The 12,249-nt window shown below is 35.2% G+C and overlaps 1 protein-coding gene across 5 annotated transcripts in view; it reads left to right on the top strand.

Annotated features, from left to right (window-relative positions):
- Nucleotides 1–11,075, top strand: part of STRN3 (striatin, calmodulin binding protein 3) — a 69,510-nt gene extending 58,435 nt beyond the window's left edge. For 3 of the 5 annotated variants that reach the window (XM_010574250.1, XM_010574248.1, XM_010574252.1), the window contains 6 exons: nucleotides 2,082–2,203; nucleotides 3,538–3,705; nucleotides 3,971–4,111; nucleotides 5,514–5,621; nucleotides 7,935–8,021; nucleotides 8,138–11,075. In XM_010574250.1, the coding sequence (XP_010572552.1) occupies nucleotides 2,082–2,203; nucleotides 3,538–3,705; nucleotides 3,971–4,111; nucleotides 5,514–5,621; nucleotides 7,935–8,021; nucleotides 8,138–8,307 (796 nt within the window). In that variant the 3' untranslated portion in view covers nucleotides 8,308–11,075. The remainder of the gene's footprint in view (nucleotides 1–2,081; nucleotides 2,204–3,537; nucleotides 3,706–3,970; nucleotides 4,112–5,513; nucleotides 5,622–7,934; nucleotides 8,022–8,137) is intronic. The other 2 variants (XM_010574249.1, XM_010574251.1) reach the window with 2 other exon arrangements.
- The last annotated feature ends 1,174 nt before the right edge of the window (nucleotides 11,076–12,249 follow it).

Raw genomic sequence — 12,249 nt, 5'->3', positions numbered from 1 at the left:
TGTAGCAGGTGATAATGAAATCATCTGAGTGATGTCCATGTCTTGTACTATGGATTATATATATAATATGTGAAGAAGATAAATAAGGTAGAATTTATTAGTCTTACCTAGTATCTTCAGATACAGGTCTAAGAAATTAAAAGTACAGATGCAATCATCAGGACCAAAAAAAACCCCCATTGAATGCAGATTCAGTAAGTGAAAAATCAGGAGACTGAGCAAGTGACTAGTAGGATTCTGGATTTTTTAGGGCCTTGAACAAGAATAAGAGATAAAATTTCATTGCCGGGGTAGGCCAAAGTAGTAGATAGGGCATGGATATTAATTCACGCGTATGCCTGTCAGGGCTGGGGGAAGTTGGAAACCAGTGAAATAATTGTCATCAAAAAGTTGATTAATACCTGAGTAAAGTTCTGATAGCTACAGTCAGTTCTCTTGCAATATCAACCCAGGCTTCTTCCTTTCCCATCTCAAGTTTGCCTGCTTTGTGTGCAGATGGTGGTTCATTACACGCTATAACATATATTCTCATTTCTGATTGCAGTCCAGCCCAAGGTGTTGGGAAAGTAGATTGCACAAACTAGTCTGAAACAAGGAAGGATCTTTGTTGTGGCATATGGTGACATTGAGCTAACCTGATTTAAACAATGTTAATAAAACTTGCAAGTTGAGCTGGGATTTGTAAAACTCTTAGTGATTTTTCAACACATATTAACTGCTTTATTACTGCCTGAGTTTCAGGTGCTAATTTTGAATTCTGCTTCCTTCCAATAAGAAGGCAAGACAAAATGCGCAGTCCATAGCCAGTCACAGTAGTTTGAGTGTACTTTGCTTATATAACTAAAGATCCAGTCTCCAACTCAGTTAGCAGGTAAGCTTCATGAGAGCTCTTTGATTAAGTGTGGAAGGGGATTACACTTCCTGTGCTGGCCTCGACAAAAAAAAAAAAAAGAAAAAGAAATTAGTTTGTATTAGGAAAGCTACACATACTATCATCACCCTCCACCTCCTATTAAGCCACTTGATAGAACGTGATGTCCTATTTTTGCTCTTATTAGCTAAAGCGTAAAACACACTTCCCTAGGACTGGGTGACTAATTTGTCCTCATGTTTAAATACAGGTGGTCTTTTGAGTGATAGAAGGTCACTGACCAATTGAATTCTTCAGAGCTCTTTCTTTTTCTAAATTTGAGCTAATATTTGGGCTTTTGTTACTGAATACCAAAAGCTAAGGATTGGGGATGTTTTGATACAGAGCCATCCCTACCCTGTGACTTCCAGTGAGACTGGTAACAAACCCTCAGGCAGGCTTTGAGCAACATTCCTTTTCAGCTCAGCTTTGTCTTCCCTTTGCCAAATACATAGATGGAGTCAACCAATAGTCTTCCTTTTCACCATCTTCAAATATGTAATTCTGGTTTTCTCATCTGCACTTAAACAACTGGTAGATTCCTTATATCCTGAGCATGGCCTGTCAAATGAGCCAGGCATCTAATTTTGGGGATACGGTTTTACAGTAGTGTGTCCAAAGGAGCAGACCTGCTCCTTCCTTTGGGCTACAGCTTGTGCTTGTCTGGTATCACAGCAAACAGGTTGACAAAGTTAAACCAGTAAAAGTCTAACCTTGGCCAAAAAGTACTCTTTCTAGGATCATTTTTCTGAACCAGTTTACTGGGGCATAGGTTACTGTCAGTTCCTAAAATAGGATGAGAAAATAGTTGGGGGGGGGGGGTTACAACCACCTCTAGCACAGCTAGCTATTAGATTGGCGTAGGTGCACTGTAAAAACTCACTGTTTGTAGGTGTAATTACTGTTGCTTCTGAGAAATAAGGTGGTGTTCTTTGAATTGCTTGAATTTGGATAGTTTTAGTTAATTTGTTATGAATATTTTAACAGAGGATATCTTAACAAGGTATCACTTGTTGAGACTTAAAGGTTTTAACAGAATTGTTTCTTTGGAGTTTGAATATATTTTTAACTACTTAATCCAATCCAACTTTTTTTTTAAGTAGATAGCCAGATTTTCACTTCTATCCTGTAGGCAGTATCAATAAACTTACTTTTCTCTGTCTCCCAATAGTGGACCTGTATTGTCATTGGCAATTAGTTCCAATGGAGAACAGTGTTTCAGTGGTGGTATTGATGCAACCATCCAGTGGTGGAACATGCCTAGCCCTAATGTGGATCCATATGATACCTATGGTAAGTACCTTTTAAAAGATTAACAACTTATGACCATTGTCTTCAACATTAATTTTCTGCTTGATGCTAATCTGTTTTCTAGAGCTTTTGTGAAACGTAGCTGCCATTTGTCAACTAAATTGTGTGTTTTCAACTTTTTTGTATGTGGCAAACGTTAATTATTTATTCCCACTTGCATTGGTGACATACTTTGTGTAGAACTGTAATAGGAAGACTGGCAATTTCTGAGGTTTAAATGGTAAAGAAAAAAATTAATCATAACTCTTATTTTTTAAAAAGCATGCTTACTACTTTGAACCAAAATTCAAAATTTTTGAATTATTATTTATTTCTTCTAATAGGAATTTCTCAGAAAACTAAGATAAGTGTAATCAAATTCTGTGTCTTATGTTTCTGATTGGCATTTTGGTTCCCATAACCAATGTCTCTAAAATTAAAGAGCTGTTAACTGCTTGGAAAACTGTGCATCACTCTCCTGCCATTGATGGTGATCGGCATTTTGTGTTTAATGTCTAAGGGTGCAGTTCCATGGTTCACTGAAGTTTGAATGGGACAGAGTCAATAATTCTTCTCTCCCTTGTGTCGATGTAATGAGTGAGCTTATGGAACAGACCAACTAGTTTTTAATTTTCTGCAAAACTAAATTTTAGGGATTTGTCTGGCTTTATTCCTTTCCACTTATCTTTTTCTCTCATTTCTCTACTCAAAGCCTGGTAGAGAATAGATTAAAAACCCCTCTATAAAAGACAACTATAAAGTATCAGGGAGAAGAAAATAAGAATGTGTTTCCCTGTTCCACAACAGAAATAATCTTGGTTTAATTATTAGGGTGCTTGAGAGTTTTAGAGCATGCCCCTGTGTCAACAGAGTACGCTGAGTAAAAACAGCATTAAGTGTCAGTTTTTAAGTGGAAAGCTGATTTTGTTAGGTGTGTTTGCACCTTGTTCGGAGGAAGGGCTGTGACTAAGCATCTTAAAGATGGTGAATCTGGAGGGAAGAAGCAAGTGCCTCAGAGAGGAGGTGGTAAAAAATGTGTATCATTCTGGAAGAAGGGACATAGTTGTGGGGTTGTTTTGTTGGTTTGGTTTGGTGGGGGGTTTTGTTTGTTTATATTTGGGGGGGGGTGTTTGTTTGTTGGGTTGGGGGTTTTTTTTGAGAAAGATGGCAGTGGTTGTGCAAAATGACCTCCTGTGTAATATTCTAGCTGTTGCTTACACAGGAAGTGCTGTTCCACTGTTTTATGTGGAATTTAATTTATGTTGAGGTACAAGAAATACTTATTTAATGTTTCTTCACTAAAAAGGTTTCATTTCTGAACTTTTGTTTTTTTCCAGAGCCAAACGTTCTAGCTGGCACATTAATTGCTCACACAGATGCAGTCTGGGGTCTTGCTTACAGCAGTGTAAAGAATCACTTACTATCTTGTTCAGCAGATGGCACTATTAGATTATGGAACCCACCAGAAAAAATGCCCTGTATTTGCACTTACAATGGAGAGAAAGGTAAGTTTTTGCAGTGGTTTTGAAAATCTGTTATGAGGCAGCTGATGATACGTCCAGGCTCATTATCTCCATTTATCAAAACTTAGGTAACAGGACCAAAGGGAAAAGATCTCTTAGTAAAGTAATCCTGGTGCTGTAGCATTATTTTAAAGAAGGGAGCAAATTTCTTCTTTAAAGTAGGAGTATAAAACAAACTAAATGTTTAAATTGTCAAGAATTTTAAAAGTGTTTCATTCTTTCTAAAGATATTTTTCTCTCTTTCTAGAGCATGGAATACCTACATCAGTTGACTTTATAGGTTGTGACCCTGCTCATATGGTGGCATCTTTTAACACCGGCAGCACAGTCATCTATGATTTAGAAACATCCCAGTCAGTGGTAATGCTTTCATCACAAATAGAATCTGGTAAGTAAAACTCTCTTGTATTAAATATCCATCTTGGATGAGATGCCTTTTTCAAAGTTATATTATATGGTGAAGTAAATGAAAAAGTTTTGCTCCTCTTCTGCATCATGCAATTCGAAAGTTGGTTAGATGCTTAAAGATGCTTGGAACAGACACGATGGAAAAGATTGTGGATTATCAGGATTTGAAAGCGGTTAGAGATAGTGAAAGCAACAGTTTCGTTCTCTAAGCTAAGTTTTCTCAAGATTCAGTTGTCTGAATTGCATATTTCATTATATAGTCTTGACATGGAGGATATTAAGATAAGTAAATAAGTGAATTAAGCAGAACATTAGTTCAGTGTAGAATTCTACACAGGTTGTGATTAAACACTCTATCCTGTGGAACTTTTAATATTAGAAATTCTGTTGCAACAAATAAGGTGCTACAAAGATGTAGCTCTTAAAGAATTTTATGTATCTGATGAGACTCTAGATAGAGGCCCCTTCTTTTCTTGAACCTATGAAAGTGTTCCATAAGGAAAACCTCCAGTTTCTGGTCATTCCTTTCTATGTAATAAGATCTGAAAGAATAATGCAAGGGCAGAATTTGCTTCTCCTCTCCAAGTAGTCTAGTTGACTTAGTGATTATACTTAGAATATTAAGTAGGTTATATAAAGACTTCAGCACAGGTTACAGAACTGTGTAAAAGTTATATTTTAGGTAGCTTGTGTAAAAACTGGCATTGACAGTGAAAAAGAACATGACAAATTGGAGAAATAACTTTTGTAGTTTGAAGAGAGAATCTTAAATGGAATCAACAAAAATTAAGCACAGAAATGAAGAGAACAAGCCTTAAAACACTGTCATATCAAGATAAGAAAGTGTTTTTTTAAGGAGTATTCTAAAAACTTCTAAAGAGATCCTAAAACAGTCATTGTTTCTTTAAGTTGAAATACAACATAAATATATCTGACAATCTAATAGGTTAGGTTGACTTCAGTTATTTGGATTCTGTCTCTTTTTTCTTTCCCCAAGCTAAATCCTTTTTGATGTGGAGGTACAAGAGGTGTGTGCTAAACATATATTACAGGTGCTGCAGTTTGTTTCTACTTGGCTTGTGCTGCACTGCAGTACTTGCTTGGTTTGTTTGCTGTCTCTCTCAAGAATCTTTCATGTGTATAAACCACTTGTACAGCTTTAACCTTACAGTATATTGGCTAGAGTCTACCTGGCTTAGCCCACCCTGTAAAGCAAGAAGCTATTATTTATTTCTTAGGAGATTCACTGATGCTCTTCCTAAAATGTTATTTATATAGTATTAGTTAATATAGTAAGCTAAAGTGTAGTGCTACAATATTCACATTTTAACTTTAACCCTTTCTTTAAGGCAGGTGAATATTTTTCTTAATTTTATTTTCAGGTGTACAATCGAATAATCATATTAACAAGGTAGTAAGTCATCCCACACTTCCTGTAACTATTACAGCACATGAAGATAGACACATCAAATTTTTTGACAACAAAACGGGTAAGGATAAAGAGAACCTAATTTGTATGTATGAGTATGTTTAAAGTAAATCTGGATGGTCATAGGGAAAATCCATTTGTAGAAAACTTACTAGTGATGCAGTTTTACACTGAAGAGAACTTTTGGTATTTGTAAGGTTAAACCTCTTCAGTACCTTTTCTATGAAATAGTGATATCTGTTGCAGTTGTGACTTCAGCAGTCAGAAAATACTCTCTCAAAACAGGCAGAGAGAGTTGTGAGGGACAAGAAGGTGTTCCTACGTTAGTGCTTTGCTAATTTATAGAATATGTCTGCCATTGTCCTCCTGTCTTCATCATTTCCATGCCTTTAACTCCAAGCATATATCAGTTACATTTTTCAACTCTCATTTGTAAACAACATTGCTTAGTACCTATTAGGGCAAGAAATAACCCTAAATTCATTGTAGTAATGGAATCCTGTATTATACTTAAGTTGCTGATTAAGTTTATAAAACAGAAATGGATCTGGAAAGAAGGGAAGGAAGGATATAGGGAAGAACTGCACAGTCTGTCATGACAAAAAGGTTGGAATAATTGTAAGAACAAACATAAACTTCCCATTTGTCAATTTATCAATCACTTCCTGCATGTTATCCTACCAAAGTTGGAAGAAAAAAAAAATCAGCATAAGCAGACTTTAACTAAGCACATGTATAAAACCCCTGTTTTAAGTGTGCTTGGTTTGGTTTGGGTGGAGGGGGGGATGGTGTTCTTAGGGTTTTTGGTTTTAAAGGCAAAAAGCTAGACATTTTTTCCCCTTCTCACCTGCCATGAATGTATGTATTTGAATTGTGGTCGTTAAACTCATTGCAATGATTGTCCTGAAATTAAAATTTATTCCTTTAAAGAAACAAAGATGTAGAATAAGGAGAAAAATCTTGCATGAACAAATAATTGGGACAAAGTCAGGAAACAAAACATAGAAATAAACATAATATGAATCATCTGGACAGGGGACAGTATGTTGACAGTTTACTGACATTCATTAATTCAGGGTATTAAAGATGAAGGCTGATGAGGAAGAACTGAAGATCTTAATAGACTTAAGAGCAGGCAAATTAAATTCCATGCGGCTAAATGTGAAATGATGCATCTAAGGAAAAACAAACTTTATAATATAAAATAATAATCACTGGCTGACTGTTCTTACCCAAGGTAAAACCTCGGGAGTTATAAGAGGTTGGATGAAAATGTCGATTTGTTGCTTAGCAGTCAGAATAGCAAAATGAATGTTAGGAGGAAGGAAAGGAATAAACAACAAAAAGAATCCTTGTTAATACCTTTGTATGAATTCTTGGTGTATCCACATGCGTACTTTCTGTTACTCCAGGCTCCCTTATCTCAAAAAGGCTATAGTCAAATTAAAATGCTTCAGGGAATGGTTAAAAAGATGGTCAGAGATCTTCAGTAGCTTTTAGCTTCTTCAGGAAGAATCTTAGAAACTAAATACGCTGAGATTCTTCAGGAAAACAGACAACTGGGCAAAGATGATATCCTTCACGTTGCTCATGGTATTAGACGGATTTATTTGCTTTCTTTTCCAATATATGAACTGAGGTTCAGTTGATAAACACCAACAGGTGACAGGTTCAAAAGAGAAAGAGGTGGTTGTTCTTACGTGCAGTTAAACATTTTGGAACTCCTTCCAAAAAGCATCATAAGATGCTAAAAGAGGTTATTAAAAGTCCAGGAATGGAGGTCACTGAAAAGAAATACATTAAGAGTAGTTGTATGCAGGGATAACATCTCTGGTTTGTGACATAAGTGAACAGTCCATTATTAGAAGCTGGAGAGTATTCTGGGCAAGTATCAGTTATAGTTGCCTTGTTATTATTTTGTTCCCTGGTTTATCACCAATAGCCTCTCTTCTAGCAATGACAGAGATAGATGGACCTCTGGTATGACTCAGTAAATCTCTTTTTACAAAGCTTCGTCAACACTTTGTCCTACTGGGGCAGGTATTAGGACATTTAATAAAGGGTCTAAAAATTGAGGTTATCACCCAGTCATTTTGGGATTGGTCTTCATTGTCATTGCTACCAGTAAAGATGCCAGATGGCTAAAAAGAGTGCTTATAATGGGAATGGCTTTTTTGAGAGTTGTGTGTCATCTACCCATATGCTTATACAAGAGCCTGCAGTTGAAACTTAGCAATTTCTAATAGAATTGTATCATTCAGATATTATTGGAATCTAAATAAATGTGTTATTCTATATTGCATTTAATGGGAACATTATTTTATTTAAAAGAAACAATACTTCACAGGAAATTCACTGTTTATTTTGCTTTTAGGTAAAATGATCCATTCTATGGTTGCTCACTTGGATGCTGTCACAAGCCTAGCTGTAGATCCTAATGGAATTTATTTAATGTCTGGAAGTAAGGGGTTTTTTTTATATTCTGTATACTCTATAAATTTTGCATTTATGACGCACTTAAGTGTCTGACAAATCTAACTTTGTCTTTTGTCTTTTTTTTCCTTTTTTCCTAAACAGGCCATGATTGTTCCATTAGGTTATGGAATTTGGACAGCAAGACATGTGTGCAAGAAATAACAGCTCATAGGAAAAAGCTGGATGAATCAATTTACGATGTAGCATTTCATCCATCAAAAGCATATATTGCCAGTGCAGGAGCTGATGCCCTTGCCAAAGTATTTGTGTGACATAGCAGAACAAACCTGCATCATAACAGCAGGTCTGTTTGGACAAAAAAGAGGGAATGCGTCACTGCCATCAATGATAAGGTTACCAATAAGACACTACATCTGATCTGCCTGGGTGAAGGCTATTACGTGGGGCAGGTATAAGTTGGTGAAAAGTCACCACATCTTGAACAATGTCAGGCTCATTCATTTAACTGTAATTACTGTATTGGGGGGGGTGGGGAGAAGTACAAAAAAGAAAACCAGTATTTGTAGCCTTGACTGGATATGAACTGAGCGTATGTCTGTTCTTTAGGTGTCTTTAAGCAAACGTGGAGTCTGATCTTACAAAAGACTTTTATTTTGGACTCTGTGTGCTGCCTTAGGGTTAGGAATGTGGTGCTCTTGTGGGGGGAAGTGAGCTCCAAGAGTAGCTTTCTTTTCATCTCTTAGTAATCTTCTGTTTATCAGTTGAATGCCACAGATTCCCCTTTTAAACTTTTATTTTGCTTTAAAGAAAAGGAAATTTAACTTAAAATATTTTAGCATTAGTTGCACAAAATGTTTGGATAAAATTCTAGTTTTTATAAGTCTTTTTATATATTTAGCCTGTCACAACAGTGCTCAAGATTGTATTGATAATGTTTTTCTGCATTATAGAACCCTAAAACACAGAGATCTCACTGACCCGCTGCCGTGTAACCACACTCTTCCCTTCTTTTGCCTAATACAGCTCAGCTAAGTCCTTGCATAAGGATGCTAATTCATCATCATCGCATAACTGTCTTCATAAATAAAGGACTGTAAAATGTGTTCAAATGAAACACAGAGGGGTTAACACCCCTGAATGAACTCTTTAAAGAAAAAAAAATTAATCTTGGCATCCTATCACTATGTGATATTTTGTACATCTTACTGTATTTACGAGTTTATTTATCAAGGATTACCCATCTTGCTAATGGCCTATTGTTATTTATTTCACTTTTTGTTGGTCTTTATATCCTTTTATGTAGTGTGTTAAAGGGCCCTGTATATCTATTATGGCACTCTTTGAACAGTCTAAAATAGATGAGAAAATGGGACATTTGATAATTCTAAAGTTGCAAACCAAGAAATTATTTTTCCTCTGGTTAAGTACCTGGAGTGGAGTTGACTCCCAAAAAACAATCTTGTTTCAGAACTTTTGGAGTGAAAATTTTTTTTATTTGTGTTTCAAATAGAATACAAAAGTAGTTGATTCAAGATTCATAAATCTGCTGTGTTTTGACTAGTTATTCCCTGCTTTTATTTTGTTTTCAGATGTGCTTCAGTTTATGGTGTAACTAAAGATTTTGTTTGTGTAATGCATGATTAATACAATAAAGTATTTTTTCTAGTCTTCCACAAAACTTTTCTGATCAGTTTGCGAGTTTTGATGAGTTTTGTAAGGTTTCTGTTTTACAAACTATGAATCAGCAAATTTTTAAGATTGTACCACATAGCAAAAGTACAGCTGTTGAAAAATAATGTATATAAAATGCATATAATAAATATTAAATGGTGTACCTGTATGTTACTGTTGGCTACATTATTTTGTGTTGCACAGTTTGAAAGTGTCATTCTACAAATTACTAAATTAGGTCTAAATTTTAGCAAAATGACCATTTGTTTATTATGCTTATAAGCTGCTTTGCTTTTGAAAAATTGTAATAGTTGTCTGGATGTCAACCAACTGTTCAGTTTCAAGCAGCAGTACCCACATATAAGAACATGTTTCCACAGTATTTTTAAAGATTTTTACAAGAATTGAAAATTGCTAAGTGTATTCTTAGAGCCTTTATAAGACGATAATCACACTGGTTTTCACTATCTCTGTATATGAGGTGATTCTCAAGTGATTTAGGAGCCAGAAAGATACTCTGTTTTTATTTCCAACTGCCAGTGAATCATCGTGTTGAATTTAAAAAAAAAAAGTATAATAAATTGATTTCTAAATGCTTAAAATTTGCCCATATGTCAAATGTTATCTATTAACCTTTGTCCATTCCTTTACAAGTTCTCCAATAAAGATGATGTACAAAAGGGCAGTCTTTTTGCAAAAGGCTAGCTGCAGGTCAACATTTAGCTACTCTGTGATGAGTCACTTTCCTGAAAGTGTATCAGCAGAAACAGAATACCACAATATGAATCTTAGATTTTCATGTAAAAGTAGTATGTTTAGGTATAAATTACCTTAAGCTAGAACATGTTCCTATAAGTGGTTGTAACTGTATTGTTCCATGTAAGTTTCCAGTTTTGCAGTGAGAATGTATCTCATGCCATCTCATGTCAAGGAAATCAGATTTTAAAAAAAAAAAAAAAAAAGGAAAAAAAGGTGCTCATGGTAGGCAAATACTGCAGTTATATTCTGAAATTAATTTTGTTTTAGTAATAATGTTACGTTGTTTGAAATGTTACAGTAAGTTATAATTGTATAGAAATTGGAGAATTTTGTCCTTTATCATAAAGATTGAGGTGAGGCCTTTCAGTAACTGCTTGTAGGACACTAAGACTTTACTTTTGAAAGTAACATTCAGCTGATTTGCACTTTTTGTTCCTTCCAGTCTAAAGCATTCAACTAATCAAGAGACAAGAGAGTATTTGAATTTTATTGGAAGTAATTTCATAATCGCCTTCTCTGAAGCCAAACATTGTTTCTGGCAGCTTTTCCAGACTGCTGCATTTTAATGCTTAAATGAAATGTGATTGTTTAATAAACATTGCCATGCATAACATTTACTTTTTTTTTGAATTGTATTAAAATCAAAATGGTAAAACCAAAAATATTTGCTTATTTTCCTTAATTGAAATCTTAACAGTCATCTTAGTTCACTAATGCATAGTGGATCAAATGCTATAGTGAGGCTTCATTTATTGAATATTGACAATAAGCTCTAATACAGTCTTAGTTTATTGTGGGATATAACATGCTAAAACCTTTATCTGTGTTTTGTTTTTTAGAAGAGAAGAGCTGTAGTACTAGTGATGGGGAGAAAATGATAGTGCTGAAATAAATGTTTTCATTTAGCAAAACCACCTCAGCTTATGAAAGGACTGATTTACTTCTCTTGTGTAAGTAAGACCCAAAGGACTTGTGCTCAGAACCTGAAGGGAAAGATATCTAAATGTGTTTAATAATACATTTAGCATTTAGGGTAGGATTGATGTTAAGAGACTTACTCCCCATCTTGCTTTTTATTGTAGGAACTGTTTTAAGCAGATGAGTGGTGACTGTAGTCCAGCATCTTGTCTACATTAATATCAAATACATCTGAAAAAGGGTGTAACAAACCCTGATCAAGAACCGTCCCTGATTTAGAAATCCTAAGGAAGAATTTATTTTCCAGGAGATGGTTGGTAGATTTTTCCTAGTGGATACATTATCAGAGGCTGTTCATTTCTCCTATTCTGTGTTAATTGATTTATTTTAAAACTGATAGCACTCTCTGTCCTGGCATACTCTTATTATTATGTGCTTCTCTAGCACTTCCCATCTCAAATCAGTGGAAAGCTTCTTGGTCACACAGTGCTCACTGCTGTTTCTTCTAGCTACCGTATCACATAAAAGGTGTCTCAAACAAATGCGTCCCAGTAGAGCAACTGGTATTTTTGTAAGGAGGCTAAACACACAGATAAGGTGGTCTACATAAATCCTGCTGGGAAAATGAGTGTAACTTTTTTTCCTCCCAGATTAAGTACATGGTATGAAAATATGACTGACTTTACCTTTTAGTTGTGCTTGGTTTCACTAGAGTGCGGGGATGTGTGTGTATATACACACACACATATTTATGTGGGTTTTTTTAAGAACTTTTTTAAAAGAAAAAAACTAACAGAAGGCTCCAGAATTGTTTTAAAAGGGTGAGCATGAATGAAGGTTCAAGTTCCATATTTAATACTTGCTTTGTTGATACTTGGAGAATACACATCCTTGAGTCCTATGCA

Source organism: Haliaeetus leucocephalus, unplaced genomic scaffold (assembly GCF_000737465.1).
Source record: "Haliaeetus leucocephalus isolate CR32 unplaced genomic scaffold, Haliaeetus_leucocephalus-4.0 Scaffold417, whole genome shotgun sequence".
NCBI classification, from domain to species: domain Eukaryota; kingdom Metazoa; phylum Chordata; class Aves; order Accipitriformes; family Accipitridae; genus Haliaeetus; species Haliaeetus leucocephalus.
The sequence above is the reverse complement of the archived record's forward strand: the minus strand, read 5'-3'. Positions and strand labels throughout refer to the sequence as shown.